Source organism: Balaenoptera physalus (assembly GCF_965194825.1).
Source record: "Balaenoptera physalus genome assembly, chromosome: 15".
In the NCBI taxonomy this organism is placed as follows: Eukaryota; Metazoa; Chordata; class Mammalia; order Artiodactyla; family Balaenopteridae; genus Balaenoptera; species Balaenoptera physalus.
In genome coordinates this window covers 31523569-31550176 of record NC_138894.1, presented here as the reverse complement: position 1 = coordinate 31550176, position 26608 = coordinate 31523569, and the positions used below count along the sequence as shown (strand labels likewise).

The following is a 26608-nucleotide window of genomic DNA, read 5'->3' as shown; positions in this document are numbered from 1 at the left end:
GGGCGGAGTCGGCCTCCCGGAATCCTTGGTTCCGGCGTGCACTTCTGGAGACTTCAGGTACCGGCGTGCTCCGCGTACCGCTGTCCGCCCGCTCGCGTCCAGGGCGCCTCCTCTGTGCAGGGCGGGCGACGAGGCTTCCGAGGCGGAGCTGATGGCTGCACTGAGGGCGGGGCGGGGTGCAGTCTGGAGCCTCCGGGGATGGCGGGCTTTGGGGGGGGGTCGCTGGGGAAAGGGACCCCTGTTGACCCCTGACCTCCGGGCCTTGCTGACGTCAGGAACTCCTGACTCTCAGGCCCGAGTGACTTATGGGACCCCCAGTTTCGGGGCCCGGTTGTCTGTGGGAGTCCCTGAACCACGAACATGTCTGACGTCGGGGACTTCGGATCCCCGAGCACGGCTGATCGAGGGGACCCCAGATCCCCGGATCCGGGAAGACTCAGGGACCCCTGGAACCCACCCGCGCGTGTGGCTGGCGGTGGCGCTGGGCGCTGGGGGGGCAGTGCTCTTGTTGTTGTGGGGCGGGGGTCGGGGTCCCCCGGCCGTCCTCGCCTCGGTCCCTGGCTCGCCGCCTCCCTCTCCCCGGAGCCAGTACAACTTCATCGCGGACGTGGTGGAGAAGACGGCCCCTGCCGTGGTTTATATCGAGATCTTGGGCCGGTAACGGTGGGGTAGACCCGGAGGAACCGAAGCCGCGGGTAGAGGGCGGGCGAGAAGGAGGGGTCCGAGCCTCCTCACATCCGTGCTTCCCCAACCCCGCCCCCCCCCATCCCAGGCACCCTTTTTCGGGCCGCGAAGTCCCTATCTCGAATGGCTCAGGATTCGTGGTGGCTGCCGACGGGCTCATCGTTACCAACGCTCATGTGGTGGCTGATCGGCGCCGAGTCCGTGTGAGGCTGCCTAGCGGCGATACGTATGAGGCCGTGGTCACAGCTGTGGATCCCGTGGCAGATATCGCCACGCTGAGGATTCAGACCAAGGTGGGGGTCTGGGCAGGCCATGTCTGGTTGAGGCTCTGAATTTGCTTACATCTCCAGATGACAGGTCTCTTATACCCATTCTCCCTTAGGAGCCTCTCCCCACACTGCCCCTGGGACGTTCAGCCGATGTCCGGCAAGGGGAGTTTGTTGTTGCCATGGGAAGTCCCTTTGCACTGCAGAACACGATCACATCCGGCATTGTCAGCTCTGCTCAGCGTCCAGCCAGAGATCTGGGCCTTCCCCAAACCAATGTGGAATACATCCAGACTGATGCAGCTATTGATGTGCGTCCTGATATGAGAGAAATGACAGACTAGGTTGGGGGAGGGGGTAGAGGTGTGTGGTGCAAGAACCAACTGTGATAGATGGTGGATTAGCCTGTATACAGAGGTCGGGTGGCAAAAACCGTGCCCACTCCTTCATGCGCTGGTAAAGGAGAGAATTTGGAGAAAGTGCCTCCATCCTGGTTTTGCCCCCAGGCATAGAGCCCCTGGATCTCTTCCATATTTTCTCCTTGTCCTGCAGTTTGGAAATTCTGGCGGTCCCCTGGTTAACCTGGTGAGTGGGACATCCTTTCCAAGAATCCCTGCCCCAGGTCAGTGTGGGAAGGGGTGGGTTTTCCCTAATTCAATGATGTTTGGTCAAGTTTCTGAGCAGTTTCTTGTTGGCTGTCTCCTGGAATCCAGCCAGATTTCCCCGACTCCCCAACACTCCCTGCTACTCTTGCTCAGGTACCCCCATCTCCTACTATTTGTTTGGGCTAGAGAATAGTGGGCTCTGTCCCAACAGGATGGGGAGGTGATTGGGGTGAATACCATGAAGGTCACAGCTGGAATCTCCTTTGCCATCCCTGCTGATCGCCTTCGAGAGTTTCTGCATCGTGGAGAAAAGAAGAGTAAGCCTGGCTTGGGGGTAAAGGGTTTCCTTTAAGTAGTGGGGGGTGGAGGTGGGGGCTTGTTGGAGAGGGGTCTGTTGGGAGGAGCAGGAGGGGGAAGGAAGGATGTAGCTGGGTGGGGCTCATTTGTCCCTCTATCACAGATTCCTGGTTTGGAACCAGTGGGTCCCAGCGCCGCTACATTGGAGTGATGATGCTAACCCTGACTCCCAGGTATGAGCTCTAGGGGTAGGGCCATCCGTGTAACCAGTGGTGGGCACCTGGCACTTCTGTTGAGCTTCATTCTCAATTCTGTGTTTAAAATGAGTTGCCTCATACTTGGAACAATCAGAAGAGCTGTCCTCTCTCATTATCTTGATTTTCTCACCCCACTCCATTTTGCATACCTCCCACCTGATTGATTTCATCCTGTTATTGCTTTGATTTACAACCTCCAATCCATTAGCCTGGTGTTTAGGGGCCATTTTCCATTTGTCTTCAACTCAACCTTCCAGACATGGCTTCCCTATGAGTATATTCTGTTCCGTCCAACCTGATTTCCTAATCCCATGTTTTTGTTTATGTTGTTCTCGTTTTATATAAATGTCAGACCGATCCTTCTAGGTTCAGCTAAAGTTATACCACCTCCTTATAGCTTCTCTTAGGATTTTAGAATGACAGTGCTATTGATTTAATACTGTGTGCCATTTGGAATTAGTTACCTTTTATATGCATGTCCCACTTCCTAACTGCTAGAAGGCAGAAAGTGAATTTTGTCTCGAGAGGATCTAGTGCATGCCCTGTCCATACACTTATCAGTGTGTTGATGAGAGATCTGAGGCGAACCCAAAATGGGGAGAGTGCCGTGGTGTGGTTAACAAAGTGATCTGTGTCCTTTCAGCATCCTTGCTGAACTACAGCTTCGAGAACCAAGCTTTCCTGATGTTCAGCATGGTGTGCTCATCCATAAAGTCATCCTGGACTCCCCTGCACACCGGTGAGGGAGAGACTGCACTGGGAGGTGGAGACGGGTGAGGTGTTTATGTGCCCTTGAACTGGGCCATCTATTCCCTCCTTTATCTCTCTGTCCATTTTTTGCCATAGGGCTGGTCTACGGCCTGGTGATGTGATCTTGGCCATTGGGGAGCGGCTGGTACAAAATGCTGAAGATATTTATGAAGCCGTTCGAACCCAATCCCAGCTGGCAGTGCGGATCCGGCGGGGACCGGAAACATTGACCTTATATGTGACCCCTGAAGTTACAGAATGAATGGATCAGCAAGAGTAGGAGGCTCCTGCTCTGATTTCTACCTTGCTTTCCTGGCTTGGGTTCTCATGGCACCTGGATGGAGGATTAAATGAACCAGCTGGGGGCAGGTCCCTCCAACTACCAGCACCAATCCCTGGGCCCTGAGGAATCACAAAAACACTTTTTATATAAAATAAAATTATACCTAGCAACATGTTATACTCAAAAATGAGGGGAAGGGTGGCGCACTGCTCTTTCCCCCCCACAAAAAGGCTAGAGGTAAAGCCGTATCTCCCTGAACTGAGAGGAGATACTGGAGTTGACCATTCTGACCTCCCTACTCAAGAAAACGAGCTGCTGCTGTCTGTTTTTCTGGGCAGTCAATCAGGTGCGCCTCTTTGTGGCATGCTTGGTTTGGTGCTGGGCCTGGGAGCAAAATTCCCCATGCCTGGCCACAGATCCAGACAGCTGGCCTAAGAAGGAGGGCAGTAACTTCTGCTTGACAGTTCTACACCCACAGTGCACAGTGGATGAGTGCTGTGGGCCTGCTGAAGTCAAGGATTCCTTGGTAAGCTCCTGAGGTAATGGCAGCCTCAGACCCCTGCCATTAGGGGCCAGTTGTGGTCTGCAGAGGAGGGTGGTGGCACCTTAGATGATCTGGTTGCTGGTCTGGCCAGGGTAGCGTTCGAACCTCCTGTTGGCCTCTTCACTGAAGGCATCACCTGCAAGGTGAACAGGTGGTTTGGGCAGGAAGATAGACCTGTTGTGGGGAAGGGTGGGTAGAAGTGGAGAGCCTGAAAAATACAGAAGTGGGTGGGAAGACATAGAAACAACCTAGGGAGAAGAGAATGAAGGCCTTTCCCTCCCATCCCCCAGTCTTTCTGGCTTCTCTTCCCACCAAATACCAATGTGGCAGTTGTGCACCCAGATGCGATGTCCATCATATTTGCAGTTACATTTCATTGCATTGTTGGTGAAGTCACTTTCTGCTACTTCAAAATTGGGGTTGATGACCACCTATGAGTGGGAGAAAGCCAACTTAACCAGCTGCAGTCCTCAAATCCAAATGTGTCTTTAATAAACACTCCTCCCACTCAATAGCTGGAAATCTTAGATCCCAGGCACCTGCAGAATGTAGTTTCCTGGCTTCACATCTGTGATGTCAATCCATTGACAGTCTATGTCATGCCGGTAGAGATCCCAGCAACCCACCGTAATGCCCTGCTCTCCAAAGTTGGCACACTCATACCTCTTGGAGACATCTGAAGAGATAAGCATATGTCAGTGTGAGGCAAGGCTGTGGGGATGAGGAAACTGTAGTCTACTCTAGGCCCCAACTCACCCTCCTGACACTCGGTGTCTTCTAGACAGAAACTAGCTTTGTGGCCCTCAGCCACCTTGGTGCCGTTGGGGGTCAGGATATCATAGTGAGTGAAGATGTCCATACTGTGATAATGCCTGTGGGGACAAGGGAACCCCTGTTTCCTTCCCTGCCCACAGCAGGCTTGCCCCATCCCCAATGGCCTTGCCCTTCTACTTGACCTTCTCACCCATGACACTCATGCCACACCCAGGAGTGGCGCCCAGCCTTGGGCCTGAAGTCAGCGCGTCCCAGGTTGTGGATCTGGGAGGAGAATCGGAGCAGACGCCGGTGGCCATAAGGCCAGTTGGCTGAGCGGGCCGAGCTGGCCAGGCAGTTCTCTTCAGCAGCACAGTACAACATGTGCAGGGGCCTGTCCTCAATGTACGCGGTCTCCTGCACCAGTGCTGAGTGCAGCAGCAGATCTGACGCGGCTGCACCAAGGAAGGAAGGAGAGGGTTAGAACTCACTGCTGAGGGGCAGGGACAGACGGGAGTGAGTCCATTCTCACCCCCACCCCCCGCCCCGCATCCCCTTCCCCCCACCCCCAGAATGTTGGGTGAGACTGGTTTTCCGCAGGGAAGGCGGACCCCTCCAGATTGCAGCTCTCTCTCTCCCAGCAAAGGGGTGGCCCAGAGCCTCCCTTCCTCGGCTTGAGTCACCCGACCCTTCACTCACTCTCAGAACAAATGACTCCAGCAGTGAAATGGCTTCCTGTCCTCTTGCAGGCGACATGGGTGCCATGATGAGCACATTGGTCCAGGGACAGCTCAGTCCCTGTGCAGTGCACTCCACTCATCACCACCTCTGTTATATTCCCTGAGTCCCAGTACCAGGTCTCCTGGGGACATACAGAGGTGTTTTTGTGAGGCCACCATCCAGCCTCCCAGGCCAAGGGACTCATTTTGACAGTCCTCTGCCCCAAACACAGCCTTTGGAGGCAATAGCCTTGGTTCCCCTCTCCTCCTTCCCACTCACCTGCAGGCCATGGTTGGCATAGCCCAGTCCGAGTTGCCTGCAGGCAACCATGGCCTCCAGTGTGCCCCAGTCATCCCCACAGATGAGGCCCCAGCGAAGGGACCCAGGTCCTCCTGTTTGCACCTCGACTCGCCCTTCATGTCGGCTGCGGCCCCCGCTGAGTCGGATCTGTAGTGACACAATGGAAGTACTGGGGAAGCTTTTGGGGGTGGAGTAGTGGGAGTCTGTAGCAGGCCTATGGCTGAATGGTGATTCAGAGGCACTTAAAGGGCTAGCAAGTGGTGGCATCAGGTGGGAGCTGCAGGATGGCAGGGACATGGGGCGGTGGGCATCAGACTGCAGATCATGACCAGAACTGGATAGGATGTGAGATACCTGAATCAAGGTGGAAAGAATGACTGACCTTGGTCTCTACCCCAGTGTAGGGCAGGTTGCATCGGACTCCAGCATCTTGGCTATGGGAACAGTCCTCAGCTGTGATGTTCCTGTGGGGGCACTTCCAGAGGGAGGGTTCCTGGCCAGAGCACCGAACTTCACTCAAATGGATGGCACCCATGCCTAAGGTCAGAGGTCAAAGACCAGGAGGTTCTAACTTCATTATCTGTCCAGGGGTCTCCTTCCTAAGGAATGTACCCCCCCCAGGAGTGTGTACCTCCTCCTTCCCTCTCCCTCCCACCTGCACCCCCCTCACCCTGCCCCATGCGGGCACCGCTCAGAGCCTCTCGAGCACTCCCGAAGCCCAGCTCCCGACACACCACGCTGGCTGCCTGCAGGTCCCATTTGTGGTCACAGACTGTGCCCCACGTGCCAGCCTTCAGGACTTCTACCCGGCCTTCTCCTGGGTGGGCTCCACCCTTTAATCGCACTCGGGCCTGTAAAGGAGAGAGGGGTGCCCAGCAGTGAATGGGAACATCAGCACAGAGAGGGCTGAGTAGACCTGGGAGATGAATGAGATTCTGGTGGGAGGGAGCATGGGAGGTAGGAAGTTCCTCTCTGTCCTCAAAGGTCAAGGCTGTGCTTAATCAGGGGGTGGCCAGGCTATGGGGTTCTCTGCCTGGGGTGGGGAAGGTCATAGTCACTGTCTCACACACCTCCCCCTGAGGCTTCGACTGTTGCTTCTTCTGGCCACTGGATGCTGCGTAGAGAGGGCTTGGCACACAGCTCACCACCGCAGGGGCCCCCCCAGGGCACCTGGTGGTGTCATTGGCACGATAGAACTCCAAGGAGCAGAGAGAGAGGTGGGCCTCCGTGCCCACGCACGCCACCCCATGCAGACCAAAGGAGTGTTGCTGCCGCTGGGCCAGCAGCCTGGGGGGACAGGAGTGGGAGCAGTAGGGTAAAACAATGCTCCTGCCTCTTTGCCCACATCCCTCCTCCCACTCCATGCCTCCACCCATGACCACTTTAGCCCTTCTTCTTTCCCTCTTCTCCACAAAAACACAGAGACAAAGAGACAAAGGTAATGGCGAGTTTCTAGGCTGAAAGAACCTAGATACCCGGACGGGGCCTGGTCCTTGGGGACCTTCTGCAGCAGAAGAACCCTATGGGAAGGAAGGCTCGTCTTGACTTGCCTGACAGAAACCTTGTTCTGTACGGTTTCAGGGTGCTGGCCCTAATGGAGGCTGAGGCTGACGCTACTGTGCAAAGAGAATAGGAAGCCAGGACTGCCCAGCTGGAAGAGATGGGCAGGAGGGAGTAGCTGACACAAACAGGAAGCCTGAATAGCCAGAGTGAGCAGATCCTTCTATTACGTTGTGACTGAAATAACTGAGTCAGGATGCAAAGGAGTGAGTAAGTCTTGGGTCTACATGGCTTCTTAGAGGCCAGAGGGGTTTCCAGGCCAGAGGATGATGGGCAGTTATGGAAGAACAGACCAGATGGTGGACACAGGAAAGACTGGCGCTGGTATATACAGGAACGAAGATGTACAAATGCAAGACAGACAAAGAGGGGCCATGTGACCAGAGAAGGAGAGTGAATATGAACAACAGAAGGGTGGAGATATCCCCAGACCTGAGCTGAACTGTATGAGTCTTTAATGAGGTAGTCCATGCTTCTGCAGTTTAAATGTAACAGAAAGAATGTTCCATAGCCACTCAAGTGGGAAAATGGGACTAAATTAGAGATGTTAAGACTTGGAAACACAGCAGAGAGATGCTAGAGAGAATGAGGAGACTTGCTTATTGACACCAACGGAATGAGATACTGCAGTGAGCCACGTGATGAGAGAAGTACTTTCTTCCCAGAACAGCTGGTTTGAACCCAGGGAGGAAAGGAACCAGATGAGGCCTGGTGTTGGTGGAGTGGGCCTGTGAGGCTGGTTTGACAGTGAATTATTGCAGTAATGTGCTCCATTACTTGATGTCAGAGGAAGGAAGGAATATGACGATTTGAAGCCATTGGCTGGGAAGACACAGAGAGATGGACAAGTTATAAACAAATCAGACAAAGGAAGCCTGGAGACTTTACAGAATACCTTTGCGAGCTCAAGATAAGTTGATTCAAAGAGACCAGGTATTCTCCCAAAGTCCTGTCTGGCTGAAAATAAAAGTCAAAGAGGCCATCAGAGGAAAAAGACATCTCTCTTCTAAACTCTCTCCTCCTTTTTTCCCCATAACTAACAAAATAAAAACAACAGTGTGCATTTTAATGTGGGGGGTCAGGGAAGGCCAGAGTATGGCCATGTTGGGCAAGATGACCCTAAGCTGGAAGGGCACTACGAGAACACCCCCAAATTCCAAGCCCTTCTGAAGGCACCAGAGGGAGGAGCTGAGGAATGAGGGGTACCAGGGGCCACTGAGTGATCTCGGAATGCTGTGAAGAGAGGAGGAGACAATAGAAAGGGATGAATTCTCTATACCTCAACTACTGCTGAAGAAGCTATCAGAGAGACTTTTCATGTACAAACTGCCTTTAGAAACCAAGTGAGACACAATCATTGGGATTGGAAGCTTTCCATTCCCTGGGGTTCTGAAGGAACCCAGGAGGAAAATGATGGAACTGGGAGCCTAATTGTGTAAACTGGGCCAGAGATCAGGACTTTCATGTGACTCCATCCCTGATAAAGTTTCCAGAGGGGATCCTCAGTCTCACTTCCAAGCTGGTAGCACTTATTTTTAACAATTAAATAAAGGTAGGAATGGGAACACTGATCCCTTAGGCAAACTTAACTTCTTGGGGGAGAGGCAAGCATGGCATCTGAAGGACAAGAGTGCCAGAGTATCTACTAAAATCTGCTGGGGGAAGATAAATAAGCATGTGGAACAAGGGTAGTCAGTGGATGAACTTCTACTGAGATTTTCAAAAATCCTGTGACAAGCATAATTCCTCAGAGAACCACATAAGGGCCAGTCTTACTTTACATTTCGTTGACTCATCTGGAAGGTGGCTTGTAACAGTTGCTGCTGCTCTTCCACCTCTTGGTGGAGGCTTCTCTTGGACCCCTTCCTGACCACAGCCCGACGCCCCTGACTCGTCACTCGGCACTCCCTCTCCTCTCCACTTAGCCTGAACTTTATTTACCTCTTGATTGGCCCCCTGCCCACTCGGGGTTTGGGTTTGGCTTTAAGCTTGGTGATTGGTCTGAAAAAAGGAGAAAGAAGTTAGTGGAGGTAGTGGTCAGGTACGTTGCCAGGGAAAAGTAAAGGATTATTATTATTATTTTCTGTTTCTAGGAAGGACCCTTCATGCAGAGCATGGGGAGGGGCAAAGCAAAGGCAGTCAGATTTTCCACATATACTGCTGCATACCACTTAACTATTTTTGGAATACATGCTGCTCTCTGGATTCAGCAACAGTTATGAGAAATCTAGTTATGTCCATCCAGGTGGTGAGGGGAGAGGAGATAAGAGGAATGGTAAAGGGAGAAGAGAGAATGGGAATGCAGATGAATTAAGGGAGGTTAGGAGTTGGGGCAGGGGAGGAAGCATGCAAGTGGCTGAGGCTGGAGTCCAAGCTATTTGGGGGAAGTATAAAGATGCAGAGGCTTTTCCTCAGCCATTCCTGCATTATTTCCTCCTTGTGCTTCCTAAGATCGAAGCTTACCCATCCCCATGCCTGCCTCCCCTCCCCTCCCCCCCGGAATGGCCATTTTCCAGTCATATCCCTGATTCATCAGCTTGGGTTCTGGGATGGACATGGACAGGCTGCCTTCCATCCATCCACCTCCTGGGGTCACAGGGATTAGCAGGAGGTCCCGGGGCTCTTGCCCCATTACCTTCCAAGGGGCTTGGAGCGTCGGGCCGAGGCTTTGGCCGCTCGCTTCCTCAACTTTCTGTGAGGATAAGACAACAGCAGAGTCAGGATCAGTCTAGAACTAAGTGGGAAAAGCTAGTGCAACTGGGACCAGGGGCAAGATTTCTTTTCCAACAGTTAGAGGGTTCCTGGTGTCAGGATCTTATAACATCAGATACCTCCAAAGTTCAACCCTTCACAGCTGTTTGGCCTCATAGGCACATAACCAGACAGGTGAGCAGCAGTGAAGGACATGGACTTGGGGCTGATAAAGACCCTATACCAGGACCCACAGAAATTAGGTTAAGGCAGATAGGGAATAAGGACTCTTGGGTTGATATTAGGGCTGATGTAAACCTGGGGGGAGGGCTAGGGGAACGGGTGTAAGTAGAAGGGTGTTAGGATTGTTAGGATTGCCAGACTGACTAGGCAAGGAGAGAGAACTGGCCTGGTCACACCTAGAGAGGCTGACTATGTATTTTTTTCTTGGATGCTCTCTGCCTTCTGGCATGTCCAGGCCTGAGGCCAGTGAACCAGGACCAAGGACCAAGGCTGGATAGTAAGGGACATTAACTTGGTCTGACTGGGGAGCATGAGGCCAGGCTGCTTAGGATGACAGAATCCTTCCTGCTTTAGTTAAATCCCATTTGCTTTAGTCATTCACAAACTGAGCTCATTTCCCAAACTTACTTCCAGGGATTAAGTTCTAAAACCTTATTTCTTCTTAATTGGCCTAAATATTTGAACTATTTTATTCTTCAAGAAGTTGCCTTAAGTCTAATGCATGGAAACTAGGTCTGTTTCTCCTCTCATTCTCCCTTTGATTTCAAAGACTTTCACTTTGCCCCCTTTGTCCTGTCCAACTATGTATAATGAATGCAGGTCTTGTCTGTCCTTACAAAATTCATGGAATTCCCTGTTATCCTCTTAGTTATCATCTCTTTGAACATGTTCCTGCTCTGCTGTTTCTCTTGAGGAGTCATCTTTGGATGTGGTACACTATGTGCAGATGTGCTAGGATTTTAATAAATAGATTTTAACAGGGCTGAATCTGCTTGGTACCTCCTGCCCTGGCTTCTTACTGAGGATGTACTTAGTTGGTCTTTTTGCCAAAACATTCGATATGTCCAACATTCCTAGCAAAGAGTCTACAATAACTCTCGGGTCCCTTTCCTGAGACGCTACTAAGAGTTTAGAACCTTTCATCATATATGTATAGTGTGAAACTTTTTCTCCAGATGTGTTTTTCTCAAACATGTCTGAAATGAAATATACTTGGCACTTTTCTTTCACCAGTAACCCAGAGAGATCATTCTGATCTCCAGCGTTGTATTCAGAAAAATATAGTATTACCTAGAAATTTAGAAGTACTTCTTCTCTAAGTTATTTAAGGACTATATAAAGTCTTTATATTATATATTATATGGTATATATAATAATATACATTATAAGGCAAATACAGGTTACATTAAGGACCTGGTACTTGTTTAGGACCAGTACTGATATTTGTCTTGATTGATATTTCTTCACAAATGTGCTTGTTTTCCCTACCATTTGTTCCTTCAACCATCAAACATAAAAAGCTACCTGCATCTGCATATCCTTTTCTCATTCCAACTGTCTCTCTTCTCTAAGGCCACTGTCCCCAAACGTTTCTGAATTCCTTCCCCTATGTTCCTTTCTCTCCTTCTCAATTGAGAAGTTGCACATAACCTCTCCTTCTCAATTGAATCCTTTTAAACATGTTCAGCTCTCTCTCTCTCTCTCACGTACGCGCGCACACACACACACACCACACCCCACATCTTTCTCCCTCTTCATAGAAAAACTTTTCAGTGGTTGTCAACACTCACCATCTTTCCTCCCACTCACTCCTTAACAACCCCCCTTTCTGGTTTTCCCCACCCATCACTCTGCGATAATAAATCCAGAAGATTTTTTTTCTTCTTTTTTAGTCTTCATCCCATTGACTCTTGGTAGCATCTGACACTGCTGTTCTCTCTTTCCCTCCTTGGCTGTCACAACACTACTGGCCTTGTTTGAGTCCTAATTCTGGTTGCTCTTTCTTGGTCTTCTTCGCAGGCTCCTCCTCTATATAGTCATTTAAATTTTTAGAGCTCTAAGGCATTCTTCTCTTCTCACTCCACATCCTCTCTTTATATGTTCTCGTTCACACCTAACCTTGTATATTCCATTGCCTTCTTGGTGTTCCTACTTAGATATCTCAAAGTTATCTAAAATTTAATGTGGGTCTAAAAAATAAACATAATTCTTCCAGCAAAGTCTACGCCGGAAACCTAGGAGTCAACCTTGACTCTTCTCTCTTCTTTGGCTCCCAAAGTCAATCCATCACCAAGTCCTGTCAATGTTCTGTCCTAAACAACTCTAATCCATTTGCTCTTGCTCTTCTCTAAACCATTCTCAGAAGTGCAGTCAAAGTAATCTCTCGGAGCCACAAACCTGATCATGTCCTCTCACAGCCCTCCTCATTAAAAAACTTCAATGAGTTCCCATTACTTTTATCATAAAGATCCAAATCCTTAACATAGCCTATAAGGTCTTCTATGATTTGGTGCCTAACTAACTCTCTCATCACCTCTGTATTCTGAGCACCTTGCACAGTGCTTGGCAAATAGTAAGAGTTCAATAAATATCTATCAAACTGAAATGAACTAGAAGAGTGACTTCTTAAACAGCACTTAAGCTCTTAGAACCTCAACTTCTTTGCCTGAAAAAGGGCAGTAAATGGTTCAATTATCTGTTCATTGTTTTTCTCTTCTAAAATTCTACAACTTTCACATGTTCTAGGGTAGAACTACCAAACCAAGTTTAAAAATGATAAATATATCACATTCTGATTTTCTTATTCTCTAAATCTTACTGACTTCCTCTAAAAGCTAGCAGATGCATCTTCTTTCTCTAAGGAAGGTAGAGTTGTTCATAACTATCTTGCCTAGCCTTTATAATTGTATTACCTACGAGGATTCTCCCTCTGTCTGACTTGACCTGTGAAGGAGTATCTATACCATATCCTCATCACAGAATCTCCCAGGACCCCTGTAATCTCTTTCCCCACTAAGAATGAACACTGTACTAAGTATATTTCCTTCTCCAGCCTTCATATCCCAGACCCAGTAAGAGATCCCAATATGTACACAAATATTCCTGATTTCCGAAACTTACTTGAGGCTGTATATACGTGGGGACAATTCCTGGGCCTCAAAATTCCCTGGGATGGCCCACGTCTAAAGTTAGTTCATATTAACTTGAAGCCCAGAGATGCCTGATGGATACCATCCTTCTCTTGAGCAGCTTCAGTATCATTTTAGTTATTTCTTCTCTTATTTTCTATATGCTATCAGTCATCCTACATCTATTCATTCCCCTCTCTCCTCGTTGTCATCCTCCTAATCAGCTTCAGTTTTATAACTCCTGACTAATCTTACTGCATCTAGAACTTCCTCTTCCAATTCACTGCTATCAAACTTTTAAAAACATTGGCCTTATTTTATCACTGTCCCATACAAGTACTTTTATTTTTTAATTTTCCATTAGATAAAGGTAAAACTCTCCAAACTGGCATTAAAAGTGTTCCATTTTCTAGCCTTACTTTATCCATTCAGATCTTTCTTCCGCTATTTCTCAGTATAAATCTTCTACTCTTGTCAACTGTCTTTCAAAATATCCTATTCATTTTCATCTTTGTCAGGGTCAGCAATAACTTCCATGTTGCTAAATCCAGTATTCATTTCTCAGTCCTCATATTTTTAGACCCATCAGCGGCACTGACACACTTGATCACTCTTCCTTGAAGCACTTTACTTGGCTTCTAGGCCTCCACACTCACCTGCTTTTCTTTCTACCTCACCTCCCTGTTTGCATTTTTTTGTTTGTTTTTTTGGCCACGCCGCACCATGCCATGCAGCACGCTGGATCTTAGTTTCCTGACCAGGGATCGAACCCATACCCTCTGCATTGGGGGCATGGAGTCTTAACCACTGGACTGCCAGGGTAGTCCCCTGTTTGCATATTGCCTTATCTTTGCCTTATCTTCCTGATGCTTGATTCTGCCACATCCCTTACAGTCTATTCTTAACAAAGCAGCCCAAATAATACATAAAAAGTGGAAGTCAGATGTCACACCTCTGCCCAAAACCTTATCTCACACAGAGTAAAAACCAAAGACTCTCAAATGGCCCTACATGATCTGGCTCCCCATTCTTTCCCTATCTCCTCCTGCATCACATGTCCTATCATTTTCTCCCTTGTTCACTCAGTTCCAGCCCCAGTGGTCTCCTGGAGCATGACAAGAATCCCCCATCCCCCACATCGTGATACACACCACCACACTCCCCAGGATCTTCTCATTTATGATGCCTCTTCCTGGAGATGCTCATCTAGATTTTTGCATAGCTTGTGCCTTCGCCTCCTTTAAATATTTTCTCAAATGATGCCTCCTCTGACCTATTTAAAACTGCAATCCCAGTCCCACTTCCTAACCCTTTCCCTGCTTTATTTTTATGTATTATGACCTTTGCCATCCTTACATTTTGTAATTTTACTTTTTATCTGGTTCTTCCCTAGTCCATGAGATCAGGGATTTTTGTCTGTTTTGTTCATTATTGAATCCCTAGTATCTACAACAGTCCCTGGCACACAGTAGGCACTCAGTAAATAAATGTTGAATGAATGACTCTCTACACTTTTGTTCATGCTACCTTCTTCACCTGAAATGCCTGCTATTTAAATCGTACTAATCTTTCAGAACCTGGTGTTTGGATTAGGAAAGGTAAAGAACAAGCACAGGGAAAGAAATATAGCCCCAAGGTAGATAATAACAAAGGAGCACAGCACATAGATGTTTTAAACCGTATGAGTCTCTATGCCAGATAAAGTATATTCCTTGGGGCTGAAAGATGTGTCTCAGAGCCAAGGCAAAGAAAATTTGAGCAAGTATGGAAAAGACTGGAGGTTGGATAATGTACTGATTTTTGAAAAGCAGGAAGAGGATTCCTCAATCTACAGATAATTAATATTCTAGAATAAGTTATTAAATAGAAAGTTTGTGAGCACTGAGGAAAAAATATGGTGATCCTTAGAAATCTAAAAGGATTTCAGTAAAAATTAGCTCAGTCAAACCACCATGATTTCCTTTCTTGGTAAGATTACTACATTGGAAGGCTGCAGAATGGCTGTGAACATAGTATAGCTGGATTTTAGCAAAGACTAATAAAATCTCCCATGATTTCATTATAGATAAGATGGTATAATGTTGGCTACATCATTGTAGTGTTCAGTTTGTTCCCAATTGGCTGAAAAAATATTTTACAACTAATGATTAAAGGTTTGATGTAAATCTGGAGGATTCATAAGAGTTAGACTTTGGTTTTAAAGATTTCAACAATTTTAACAGTCACTTTGATGAAGTCAGGAAGCATAGCTATCATATCTATTGAACAGAGGAGGCAGGGAGAGATGACAAGTCGAAAATAATGTCAAGATTCAAGATAATCTCATGGGATCATCATGGCTTTTTAATGATTTTTAAATGATGTATAAACTAATAGGGTAAACTCAACAGATTTAGGCTGCTCTATCAGTATCAAGGATGAGGGAAGACCCAATTTAGGTGATTACAGGGTCAATATGAGCAGTGGGATGCTGCCTCAACAGAAAGGCATGCAAAATCTAAATATGCTTTAATTAAAAGTGAGCATTTCTGCTGTACCCTGCCCTGATCAGACCACATCTGAAGTAGTGTGCCCAGTGGAAGGTCACCCAGATGTTAAGAGGTCTTCCTGCAAAACTGATCTAAGGAAGAGATGAAGAAAACAATCACTTAAATTACAGAGAGATTTCTAAATTTCTCAAAATGCCAAATTAGATGCTCCAGGGAAGCGAGACGCTGTAAGCACAGAGCCGGTCACCAGTGTGATCCGTTTCCCAGAGGCTGGCGCGTACACCAGGGCTCCAGAGCAGGTGAAGAGGGCCGGGCTTCTGGGCCGGGCTTCTGCCTAGGAGTCCTGAGGTCTCGCGCGCTCACAGACGCCTCGTGGGCCGCCTGGACCCAGGGAGGGGCCCAGCCCCTCCCGGCGCCCTCCGTCCTTCAGGGATTGGCGCTCTGGCGGGGACCCGCCGCCCCGGGGATGCTCCGGGCTTGTCACTGTCAGACTCCCGGCGTCCGGCCCCGCCCCGGTTCCGCCTCTGCAGGGCATGGCCGCGCCCCCACCCCCCCTAACTCCGACCCGCGGGCTCCTGGGCCGCGCCAGCGCCGGCACCGTAACCGCAACCGCCCGCGGGCCTGCGGGCCGCTGGTCATGGCCTCGCGAGACCCGGCGCTCGCCCCGGGTAGCGGAGACGCCGCCTGCCGACCGATGGCGTCACGGGCAGCGACGCCACAGCCGTCGCTCACCCCGCGCCGGCTCGGGCCGCTAGAGAGTTCGAGCCTCGCCGGTCCCGTGGCAGATTCGCCTCGGGGACCGCTTCATGGTCCCGCAAGATTTCTCAACTCTCCAGTTTAGCAGAGGCCTCCACATTTACCCACTCTTCCGGAGCCCAGGTTCCCCCAGTGCCCCAGCCCCCTCGGAGGTCTCTCAACACCATTCCTTAACAAGCACCCCCAACTCCAGTCCGCTGCACCAGCGCCCTCGTCCCTTCACCTGTAGAAGGCCACGTTGACCCTCTTTTCGCTAGGGAAGCCCAGCATCCCGCAGACCACGTGGCTGTTGTGGGCGCTCCATCCTTTGTCACACACTTGCGACCAGCCGTCGGGAACCCTGACTTCGACCAGTCCCTCAGTCACGGGCAGGGGCCGCCTGCCCCGCCCAACGACTGGTCGAAGTCGTACCTCCTCCACTTGCAGGTGATGCTCTACCTGGGGATGGGACCACAAGTAGAGGAAGGAATCCCAGTGACACCTTTCATATGACCGGCCACCCTCAAGGAACCCTGATTGAGTGTGCTTGCTGTAAACCCAATCGCGAGACGGGGCTGAGAGGCAGGCCTGCTCTCCATGAGGTACTGACTGGGGTGTGTGGGTGTGTTGACTCTCCTGCAGCCATGAGAGTGCAAGGACATGCTATGCTCTGAGAAATGACTAAGGGTCCAGAAGAAGCTGGGGAAGGAGCATCTAACTCTGCCTGGAGCCTAAGGGAGCACTTCACAGAGGAAGTGGCATTGAAGGAGGAGGAGAAAGTAAGAAGGGAGATGTCCCAGGAGAGGAGAAACATCTGAGGTGAGGGAGAGCACAGTGCCCTGAGGACCAGGGATGAAGTTGGAGAGGCTCATGCCAGGCTTAGTAACTTGAATGCTAATGCTAAAACAAACCTGGACTATATAGTGTCTCGGAGCCCTATCATTTTGTGCCCCCCCAAGTCCCCCACCAACCCAAATTATCCCCTTGGGCATATGGGATCCTCTACCTTCTAGTATCTCCACATATAACCACCCCACAGCCCTCTCTGTCTCGCCACCCTGGGTGGTGTGTGTGTGTGTGTGTGTGTGTGTGTGTTTATGAACTACAGACCTCAATGACATTGGAATCCGAGAAGCCGGGGAGGCGCTCGTCCTTGCAGATGACCCCGGCATCCTCATCGTGGGTACAGTCACTGTTCCCCCAGCCCCGGGAGGCACATTCAGTCACACTCCGTTCAGTCCCACTGCAGCTCAGGTTGTCCAGCCAGATGCGGCCTGTGGAGGAGCGGGAGATAAGGGGACAGAGGGGCTTGGAGAGGTAGTATGGGGATGTTGGTGAGAATGAGCATGGAAGCCTCATACCTGGTAAGGTAATGAGTGGGGAAGGGACAGGGGACCCTGGAAAGGAATAGGAAAGGGAGCATAGGATTGATGGAGGGTTGCTAGTGATCTGGGGATACCCAGGAATTTGATAGGGTGAATAAAAAAAAACAAGAGTCAACACTGAAGTTCTGATCAGTCCTTACCCATTCAATGATAGCTACAATTAATCAAGTTCCTATTGTCTGTGAGGCAATCTGCCAAGGTATGTACATATGTGAGCATCCTTAGAACAGAGCTGCCAGAAGGTATTACCACCATTTTGTATAAAGAAATTGGAGTTCAGAGAAGTTAAGTAACTTGACTAAGACCACAGCCAATACATGGGGGCTTAGGGATTTGAGCCATTTGTGAGATTTGGAAATGTAAAATCCTTTCACCTCAGCCTTACATTTTCCCATGTGCCCCCCATCTGCGTTGCCACGTTGCCCTGCGTTCTTCTCTCTGCCTGGACCAAACTGAAATGAATATCACCGACTTTCTCTCAGAGTTGGGTGGCCCCTCAAAGGTTGGTCCCAGCTAATGTGCAGGGACACCTCATGCATATCCTGATAGGACTTACCCAGCTTCTGCTGGGATACCTACCTCCTGCCCCACCAGGTTGTTGGAACCATCACAAAGTCCTTGAGACTCTTTTATGACTTACCCCCCTCCAGGTCTGATTCAGTCCTTTGATGCCTTCCAGAAAAATCCCTCAGCCAAATGACTGTCCTCACATTTGAAGATAACCATCATGTAATTGTTATCCAAAGCTTTTTCCTTTCATACCAAATATCCCTGGTTTCTTCAGCTATTCCTTGAAACTTGGCTTCCAGTCTTTCACATCTGGCCAGCTCTCCTCTGAATGTACTTCCATTTTTAGGATCTTAGTTCCCTGACCAGGGATTGAACCTGCACCCTTGGCAGTGAAAGCGCGGAGTCCTAATCCTGGACCACCAGGGAATTCCCAGTACTTCCATTTTCTACTGTCTCTCTGGCAATGTGGCATCTAAAGTGGCACTTCATTCCAGAAGTGATCTAGCCAGTGGAAACTGGGGGGTTAGCTGCAGACTGCACCAGTTTCTGTCTATCAATCTCACTGTGAGCTCATACAGTGTAAGCGCCCCCAGGTCTCAAAATTGTTCCTAATCCCCTACTACCCACATTCATACTTGTCCTAGAGTTTATACTTGTCTTTGGTAAGTTCCAGCTTGTTGGTTTCAGCTCTGGTCTATAATCTGATTTTGTTGGCTGCAGTATCTGTGACTCCTTCTGGCTTTGGGACATCCAGACATCATTTACCTGCTTTCAGCTTCCCATGAAACCACTTGTACTTTAATCATACAGGGCTCACCTGTGTCAGGGCTGTCTTTGCACGTGGCTTTGTAGAATCATACTTTTGCAGCAGAAAGGAACTTAGAGTTCACCTAGTCATTCTGCACATGGGGCATCTGAGGCTCAGAGAAGGCACTGACCAGCCTAAGTTCACACAGCTCTGAGAAGTGACTGCTGGTTGGTTTGTCCCCCATGGGTGTACTTGACACTGGCTTTTCTTGGTGTTCTGTGTCCCTATGGCTGTGCCATCCTGGTGTTCCCTCTCCCTACATTTAGGTTGCACTTTGGCAATACCTAGGCTGTGCCTGGAGCATTGCTCACCTGTTCCAGGGCCGTATTTGGCACTGTGGGTCCAGCCTGTGGCCTCTGTGAAGCCCAGCTCTCGGCATAGGACATGGGCAGCCTGCAGTGTGAAGTCGTCATCGCAGATGGTGCCCCATTCGCCAGCCCGCTGGATCTCCACGCGGCCCTCAAAGGGCTTCCTGGGGAAGCCGGCCAGCCGGAACCGTAGCCCCTGGCTCCCAGCCCTGTTCTCAGGGGCCGTGGATGGGGATGGAGATCCCAGGCACGAGCTGCACAGCAGGCACAGCAGCAGCCCCCACAGGCTCCACTGCCAGACACTGACAGGTCGCATGGCAAGGAAGGCCTGGGTGCCCCAGAGAGAGAGTATGTGAGAGAAGCTGAAATTGAGCCAGGCCCCGGTCTGAGAGAGAGGTCATGAGAGGAAAACAGACACTGGTTAAGACCAGAGACAGAGAGACAGTGCGAGAGAAAGAGAGGGACCCACGGACTAAGAGAGACAGTGAGAAAGAAACACATACTAAATAAGAGCAGAAACACAGTCAAAGAGGCACACAGACTGAGAGACCCAGATTGGGGGGCGGGGGAGGGAGAGAGAGAGGCTCTCCCTCCCTTTTGTGAAGAATAAAACTCTCACTATTAGTTGTTATGTCTCACAATGTCCTTTCCTTAGTTCTGCTATCATCACCTCCATACCCCGACTCGCGGGTCAAGGAGACCCAGTGATCAAAAGACAGAGATTAGAGACCAATATCAGAGAATGGTCCAGATAAAGAGGAAGAGACTGAGCAAGAGACACGGAGAGGGAGACCCAGACAGACAGAATGTGAGAGGAAGGGAAACTGGGGGAATAAAAGGGGACCAAACAGAGACAGTAGAGGAAGAGACAATGTTGAAGATGGATAGAGAGGGATCAGGAGAGAGCCTGGCACACAGAATTGGGGGGCAACTGAGAAAGGCAGGCAATAGGTAAGGAGGAGGGGAACTGACAAGAGCCAAGGAGCAGAGGCAGGAGGGACCCAGATGATCCTATTCAGCCAGTCAGACAGAGGACAGATAGCTACTGATTGTGGAGAGAGGCAGGCAAGGAGGGGCTTAGGAGACCCTCGGATCTCAGGTCCCCTGAATGGGAGCCAAGCCGAGAGTCCTCTCTGGGCAGATTCCAGGCAGAGAAGGCAGAGAACCAGAATGCACTGGAGAACTCTGCACATCCTACATGCCCTGCAGGGTCAAGGGGCCCAGGAGGGCCAGGCCTCAAGGTGGTGGGGGATGGGGTGGGGTTTTCCAAGCCTCCTGCCAACACCGCCATCTCTGTCACGGGCAAGCGGAGGCGAGAGCACCAATCGGCTTCTCCGCCAAGGCCTTCCCTCTGTCTGGGGCGGAGAACAGCCCCTCTACAGCGAGCTCCCCCCCTCACCCCCCCTACATGCTTCCCCCAACTCAAACAACCCAACAGGGCAGCTTTGTTTGGGGACATTTTGTCTTGGGGACCCAGGGAGAGGGCCTAACAGAGGAGCCCCCAGCCTTAGGGCCCTCCCGGCTGCCCTATTTGGAACACCCTGCAGCCCCCACCCCCCAATATCTGCTTCATTTCTCCACTCTTCTTGTGTCTCACTCTTCTTTGACAATAATAAAACCCTCAGTAGCTTGACTTCCCTTTGACTTTATCCCACATCACCCCTTTTCCCAGGTCCCTCCACCATCCTTCATCCACAGCTCTCCTTCCTCCCACGGGCAGCGTGACTCCCCCTACCTGTGGCTGAGCGGGGGCCGTAGCGGCTGGGAGAAGAGTCCTGGTCCTGGAGTTCAGTCCTAGGACTTACAAAAAAAGTGCTTGTCCAGGGGAGACTGCCCCCCCCCTTTCTCCCCCACCCCTTTCGTTCCTCCCACGTCCCCTTGAGCCCTCCCACATTCCGCCTTCTCCCACCATCCCTCCCAGGCCAGTTCCCTCCTTTTCTCCTCCCCTCCTCTTTGGAGCAGGCCGCAGTCACCGCTCCACCTCCCTCCCGCCCCCCTCTCCGCCTCCCAGCCTGCTTAATAAAACTTTCTTTTCCCGCGGGTTGGGTGCAGGGTAGCTGCGGCCAGAGAGCTGGACACAGAAGAGGCCACGGGGCCGCAGACCGTCCCGGGCTGCGTCCCGTGCAGTGACTCGGCTCCGAGCTCCGGAAAGTCTTCAGTCCCTAGCCCTTCCCCCACGTCCCCTGCTCCGCGGATCTTAAACAGCCCAACCCCGGCCGAGCAGGGGGCGGGGCGGGTCTGGGGAACTGAAGCCGTGAGGGCACGTATGTTCCCCCCCAGTGCCCCAGGGTGCCCGTCAGCATTTCCGAGATGATGTCACGGCCTTCACTCTGATGTCACGTTGAGCATCTGACATCGTACGCAGCCCCCAAGCCTAGGCGCCGGAGTCCTCTGACCGAAACCACGAGGTTTCCTTCGGTGGAGCCACTTGTGCGCGACCCAGGGTTGGGGGTAGGGGCCGGAGGTGGTGCACCAGCCAGCTTATCTGGGTACCCCTTCCCCTTCCTTCTGGCTTGTCTCCTTCCTCCCCTTTCGAGGTCCGGGGAGGTTGGGGGGGCGGGAACGCCTCCCGCGCGAGCCCCGCCCCGCCCTCCTCCCCGCCTCGCCCCGCCTCCGGCCCACGGGGCCAGGAAGGGCGGAAGGGACTGCCGGGGGCCATGGACGGGGCCGTGATGGAAGGGCCGCTGTTTTTGCAGAGCCAGCGTTTCGGTACCAAGGTAGTGTGGGTAGGGGTTGCCGAACCCCATCAGAGCTAGGGGTGGGCAGCTGAGCCTAGATGGAGGGAGGGGACCGGCAGCGGGTTGGAGCGTGGCGCCCGGAGCCGGAGAGCCTTGTGAATTTCCGGCTAAATTGCTTTGCACACACTCCGAAGAAGCGTCTGCCGGCCTCCGGGTTCGCCTCTCTGGCCCTGGGGGAGACGGAGCGGCATCCTCCTTGGGAAACTTCGCCTGCCGTCGAGAAGCCTCAGACCTGAAATCGGCCCGCGCAGGTCCTTCCCTCCCCGTCGGGGCCCGGGCCGCCGGTGTTTGCCCGCTCCCTCCCCAGTGTCTCTCCGCTCTTTCCCCAGAGGTGGAGGAAGACCTGGGCGGTGCTCTACCCGGCCAGCCCCCACGGTGTCGCGCGGCTCGAGTTCTTTGACCACAAGGGGTCGAGTTCTGGAGGGGGCCGAGGGAGCTCGCGCCGCCTGGACTGCAAGGTGATACGTCTGGCTGAGTGTGTGAGCGTGGCCCCCGTGGCCGTGGAGAGCCCCCCTGAGCCTGGCGCCGCAGCTTTCCGCCTGGACACACCACAGCGTTCCCACCTGCTGGCGGCCGACGCGCCGTCCAGCGCCGCCTGGGTGCAAACGCTGTGCCGAAACGCCTTTCCGGTGAGGGGGCCGGGGCTGCCGGTGAGGGGCTGGGGCGAGCTGCACTGGGCCCAAGAGTCCATGCGGGGTGGGAGCAGTTACAGCGGCAGAGGAACTGGGCTGGCTCAGACCCTGGGAACCGCGGTGAGGGAATTACAGTCTGTTTCATACTCTTTCTCTTTACCCCAGAAAGGCAGCTGGGCCCTGGCACCTGCCGAGAACCCACCCAAGCTTTCTGCCCTGGAGATGCTGGAGAATTCACTGTATAGCCCCGCCTGGGAAGGTAGATGCGTGAAAAGCCCCAGCAGGGATGGCGTGGAAAGAAAGGGTGTCCTACAAGGGGAAGTAGAATGCTCCTGAGAGCTGGCTTTCAAGTGTATGCTTGGACAACCTGCTCCCTCCCCCCACCCCAGTCCTGGCCAGGTGCTAGTCTAACTGTGTATTCCTTCCAGGATCCCAGTTCTGGGTAACCGTGCAAAGGACTGAAGCCGCTGAGCGTTGTGGCCTGCATGGCTCCTATATGCTGAGAGTGGAGGGTGAGAGGCTGACTCTCCTGGGCGTGGGGGCCCAGAGTCAGATACAGGAGCCACTCCTTTCCTGGCCTTACACTCTGTTGCGTCGCTATGGCCGAGACAAGGTGCGGTGCTGTTAGGAAGGACTGGCTCCCTGGGTTGGGCAGCTGTGGGAGGGGTGGGGCAGGACCCAGAGGTGGGAAACTCTGCCCTTTGGATAACCCTTTCTTGCCTAGCCCATGACCCCACCTCCCTTCCCAGGTGGTCTCTTCTTTGTAGGTCCCCTAACTAGTTCCAGCCCTGTGACTCACCTCCTCTGATGGCTCCTGATTATGTGTTTCCCTCCACACCCTCTTCAGGTCATGTTCTCTTTTGAGGCTGGCCGCCGCTGCCCCTCTGGCCCTGGAACCTTCACCTTCCAGACAGCACAGGGAAATGACATCTTTCAGGCAGTTGAGACTGCTATCCACCGACAGAAGGCCCAGGGAAAGGCCAGCCAGGGGCAGGATGTTCTCAGAGCTGATTCCCATGAAGGAGAAGTGGCAGAAGGGAAGTTGGCTCCCCCCCGGGGCCCCCAGGAGCTCGCAGGCAGCCCTCCAGCCCTGTATGCTGAACCCTTAGACTCCCTGCACATTCTTCCAGGCCCTTCCCAAGATTCCGTATACTCAGACCCCCTGGACAGCACCCCTGCTCAGGCAGGGGAGGGGTTACAGTTAAAGAAACCTCTCTATTGGGACTTGTGTGAGCATGTGCAGCAGCAGCTGATAAAGGCCAAGTTGACAGACCCCAAGGAAGACCCCATCTATGATGAACCTGAGGGCCTGGCCCCAGCTGCTCTCCGGGGCCTTTACGATCTGCCTCAGGAGCCCAAGGATGCCTGGTGGTGCCAGGCTCGGGTGAAGGAGGAGGGCTATGAGCTCCCCTACAACCCTGCTACTGATGACTACGCCGTGCCACCCCCACGGAGCACAAAGCCCTTCCCAGCTCCCAAGCCCCAGGGCCTGGCCTTCTCTGAATCCGGTGCTGCAGCTGGCAGTGGCAGCAAAGGCCATAGCTCAGACACTGCCCTGTACAGCCAGGTCCAGAAGAGTGGGACCTCAGGTAGCTGGGACTGTGGGCTCTCTGGATCAGGGACTGACAGGACTGGGGCCAAGTCAGAGGGCTCCACATGAGAAGAAGGGCAAGGCTGGGGTTGCTGATAGGAGGACCATGGGGAGGTGGCACTGGGGATCAAAGAAACCTGTTAGAACCAGCAGGAACCAGAGGGGTCTGTGTGTAGAGACCAGGGTACAAGGGGAGTCAAGGGAAGGATGATCTGTCCCAAGAAGTCATGGAAGTGGGACAGTTGGCAGGGGCTCAGGGATTGGATCTGGGGGAGGCCAGCACCTCTAAGTCATCCCCACCAAAGGAAGGGATAGCTGCTGGAGCAGTACTATAGAAAGGGGTGTTTGGTCAGAGTAGGTACAGTTTGAGGGGCCTGTATGGAGGCTATAGGGAGACACTGGGCTGTGTCTTGATCCTTCCCCCTGCATTGTTCTTTGCCAGAGAGAGATATTTTTTTAAAGTTTTATCCTCATTAAAGTCAGTTTGGGTTTAAGAGGTCTATGTGTGTGAATAGTCACAGAGGGGACAGAGTGGCAGGATGTGCTGGGTAGATGTGGAGGGGATCAGGAGGAGAACCAGGAAGGTGTTGGTGGCCGCTGAAGGAGGAAAGGGCCTCAGACAGGGGGGTCAAGCAGTGTGGTCGTTCAGAGCCTGGGTGGTCCAGTCAGACCCACCTGGGCTTGACCCTATCTCTGTGACCCTGTGTGTAACATCTGTAACCCTCAGTTTCCCCCACTGCCCCTGTGCAAAATGGGAAAGCTTAATTACACGTACAACCTCACAGGGTTTTTATGAAAGGAGTTAAATTTCTCAAGTACATAATACGATTTGAAGTGCAGAGTAAGCATTGTATAAATGGTAGTTATTATTCTGTGGATGGAGAAAGCTGATGGGCAGGTATGAGGAGAGGGGAATAGGAAGGGAATAGGTCTTTTTCACACCATCCTCTCCTCTGTTTTCAGCTCTAGGATGCCTTCCCTCCCCCTTGTCTCACACAGCGACACACACACACGCACACACGCATGCACACACGCACGCGCGTGCGCACACTTTGCATGTAGGTACCAAGCATCAACCACTTATCTGTTTGGAGGCTGAAGGGAATTGCAGTGTGGTGGGTGTAGTGGGAGGGGCACGGGCTTTGGAATGCGGTTTCAATTTCAATCCTGCTTGTTTTTCATGAGCTCTGAAAACCTCATCCTTGTCTCCTGAGGTTCAGTTTCCTGATGGTGACCTGACTTCATCCACCTACTTACACAGAGCTACAAGGAGAAAATCGGGCCTGGGAATGCTCCTAACAATGGTGGAGACTTACTGGTTATTTAATCTTCATTTGTGTTAACAGTATCAAATGATCCAAAAGAAAAATGAGTCCCTGCTTGCAGAAGGGAAAGGGTCGGTGTGTCTCTTCCCAGCCTAAAGAGTGGGGCAGTGGCAGCACTGAGGACAGAGGAGGGTAAGGCTCTGTTTCCCAGCCACCTGGAGCTCACAGAGGCTCAAGTGGATAGGAGGCAAGTCTGTCCACGGAAAGCCATTGTGTGAGCCTTGGCATGGATGTGCTTGCACAGGGCAGCTGGGCTATGGTGCTGGTGACTTAGGGCCCTGAGGGATACTCCTCGTCTGCCTCCTCCTCCATCTCCTCCTCCTCCTCCATGGAAGGCTGGAAGAAGACATCCGAGGAAGCTTTGCTGGCTGCTGGCATCTTGGGGGCTCTGCCAGGGGCTGGAGTCATAGGCAAAGGGGCCACTGTGGCTCGAACTCGATTTATTTGCAGTGGCCCGGCCTGCAAAGAAAGCAAGAAGAGCTTTCTGTGAAGACCAGACGGTTCCCAATCTTCTGTCCCATTCCTTGCTGGGCCTTCTGTCCTAACTCCTTCATGTGTCCTGTGAGTGACAGCCTCAAGGCCCAGGGCAGTGGAGTCCCCTAGGCTCCAGCCTCCACAGTGCCTGTCTCCTGGCAAAGTGTCCTCCTCTGTTTGCTCATCCACCAGCTAACTTGTGGTCAGTTCTGTTCCCACCTCTAGACTGACTATAGTTTGGAAACATCTTTCTCTTGTAACTTCAGCTAAGACAAAGTGGGGGTTTTCCTATAGGCTCTGTTATTGAGAAACAAGGAAAAGATTAATAAGGGCACAAAAGGAAGCCCAAATACTATAGAACATGGATTTCATAAAAATAAATACCCCCTGGGACTTCCCTGGTGGTCCAGCGGTAAAGAATCCGCCTTACAATGCAGGGGACACGGGTTCAATCCGTGGTCAGGGAACTAAGATCCCACATGCCGCAGGGCAACTAAGCCCGCGTGCCACAGTTACTGAGCTCGCACGCCTCAACCAGAGAGCCTGTGTGCTGCAAACTACAGAGCCCACATTCTCCGGAGCCCACACGCCACAACTAGAGAGAGAAAACCCACACGCCACAACTAGAGAGAAGCCCACCCGCCACAATGAAAGATCCCACGTGCCTCAGTGAAGATCCCGCATGCTGCAACTAAGACCCAACACAGCCAAAAATAAATAAATAATAAAATAAATCTTAAAAAAATAAATT

The 26608-nt window shown here is 51.7% G+C and overlaps 4 protein-coding genes across 17 annotated transcripts in view; 2 read left to right on the top strand and 2 right to left on the bottom strand.

Annotated features, from left to right (window-relative positions):
- The first annotated feature begins 45 nt into the window (after window positions 1–45).
- On the top strand, window positions 46–3312 carry HTRA2 (HtrA serine peptidase 2). 2 transcript variants are annotated; one of them, XM_082428066.1, is made up of 8 exons: window positions 46–657; window positions 773–977; window positions 1067–1261; window positions 1503–1535; window positions 1767–1872; window positions 2016–2085; window positions 2753–2848; window positions 2956–3312. In XM_082428066.1, exons 1-8 carry the CDS (start codon window positions 152–154, stop codon window positions 3119–3121), a joined length of 1377 nt encoding a protein of 458 aa, XP_082284192.1. In that variant the 5' UTR covers window positions 46–151; the 3' UTR covers window positions 3122–3312. The 2 variants fall into 2 exon arrangements, with proteins under 2 accessions (XP_082284192.1, XP_082284193.1); XM_082428067.1 differs by lacking the exon at window positions 1503–1535.
- Window positions 3270–20992, bottom strand: LOXL3 (lysyl oxidase like 3). 5 transcript variants are annotated; one of them, XM_082428044.1, is made up of 16 exons: window positions 20833–20992; window positions 19101–19425; window positions 17197–17360; window positions 16331–16545; window positions 9655–9711; window positions 8961–9020; window positions 6530–6746; window positions 6130–6310; window positions 5842–5996; window positions 5439–5606; window positions 5139–5301; window positions 4651–4894; window positions 4443–4558; window positions 4226–4362; window positions 4006–4117; window positions 3270–3822 (listed from the first exon to the last, which is right to left on the bottom strand). In XM_082428044.1, the coding sequence occupies exons 2-16, from the start codon at window positions 19411–19413 to the stop codon at window positions 3749–3751; spliced, it is 2376 nt and encodes a 791-aa protein (XP_082284170.1). In that variant the 5' UTR covers window positions 19414–19425; window positions 20833–20992; the 3' UTR covers window positions 3270–3748. The 5 variants fall into 5 exon arrangements, 4 of the variants coding, with proteins under 4 accessions (XP_082284170.1, XP_082284171.1, XP_082284172.1 ...); XM_082428045.1 differs by lacking the exon at window positions 9655–9711; XM_082428046.1 differs by lacking the exons at window positions 8961–9020; window positions 9655–9711.
- Window positions 20993–21477: 485 nt separating this feature from the next.
- On the top strand, window positions 21478–24552 carry DOK1 (docking protein 1). Of its 3 annotated transcripts, XM_082428075.1 has the most exons (5): window positions 21478–21814; window positions 22165–22464; window positions 22633–22726; window positions 22896–23080; window positions 23315–24552. In XM_082428075.1, exons 1-5 carry the CDS (start codon window positions 21755–21757, stop codon window positions 24125–24127), a joined length of 1452 nt encoding a protein of 483 aa, XP_082284201.1. In that variant the 5' UTR covers window positions 21478–21754; the 3' UTR covers window positions 24128–24552. The 3 variants fall into 3 exon arrangements, with proteins under 3 accessions (XP_082284201.1, XP_082284203.1, XP_082284202.1); XM_082428076.1 differs by lacking the exon at window positions 21478–21814 and having other exon boundaries at window positions 22333–22464; window positions 22637–22726; XM_082428077.1 differs by lacking the exons at window positions 21478–21814; window positions 22633–22726 and having other exon boundaries at window positions 22327–22464.
- Window positions 24553–24823: 271 nt separating this feature from the next.
- The window catches only part of M1AP (meiosis 1 associated protein), a 96840-nt gene continuing 95055 nt past the window's right edge, over window positions 24824–26608 (bottom strand). For all 7 annotated transcript variants that reach the window (XM_082428064.1, XM_082428065.1, XM_082428059.1 and 4 more), the window contains one exon: window positions 24824–25842. In XM_082428064.1, coding sequence (XP_082284190.1) covers window positions 25654–25842 — 189 coding nt within the window. In that variant the 3' untranslated portion in view covers window positions 24824–25653. The remainder of the gene's footprint in view (window positions 25843–26608) is intronic.

What these genes read in the sequence shown, in the direction of transcription:
- HTRA2 (XM_082428066.1), top strand. Translation starts at nt 152, where the DNA reads ATGGCTGCACTGAGGGCGGGGCGGGGTGCAGTCTGGAGCCTCCGGGGA. An exon ending in CGCTGAGGATTCAGACCAAG is followed by an intron (nt 978 to 1,066) that starts GTGGGGGTCTGG and finishes ATTCTCCCTTAG; the next exon opens with GAGCCTCTCCCCACACTGCC. An exon ending in AGACTGATGCAGCTATTGAT is followed by an intron (nt 1,262 to 1,502) that starts GTGCGTCCTGAT and finishes CTTGTCCTGCAG; the next exon opens with TTTGGAAATTCTGGCGGTCC.
- LOXL3 (XM_082428044.1), bottom strand. Translation starts at nt 19,413, where the DNA reads ATGCGACCTGTCAGTGTCTGGCAGTGGAGCCTGTGGGGGCTGCTGCTG. An exon ending in TGGAGTCATTTGTTCTGAGA is followed by an intron (nt 4,895 to 5,138) that starts GTGAGTGAAGGG and finishes TCCTTGGTGCAG; the next exon opens with CCGCGTCAGATCTGCTGCTG. An exon ending in GTGTGGCATGAGTGTCATGG is followed by an intron (nt 4,559 to 4,650) that starts GTGAGAAGGTCA and finishes TTGTCCCCACAG; the next exon opens with GCATTATCACAGTATGGACA.
- DOK1 (XM_082428075.1), top strand. Translation starts at nt 21,755, where the DNA reads ATGGACGGGGCCGTGATGGAAGGGCCGCTGTTTTTGCAGAGCCAGCGT. An exon ending in GCCAGCGTTTCGGTACCAAG is followed by an intron (nt 21,815 to 22,164) that starts GTAGTGTGGGTA and finishes CTCTTTCCCCAG; the next exon opens with AGGTGGAGGAAGACCTGGGC. An exon ending in TGTGCCGAAACGCCTTTCCG is followed by an intron (nt 22,465 to 22,632) that starts GTGAGGGGGCCG and finishes TCTTTACCCCAG; the next exon opens with AAAGGCAGCTGGGCCCTGGC.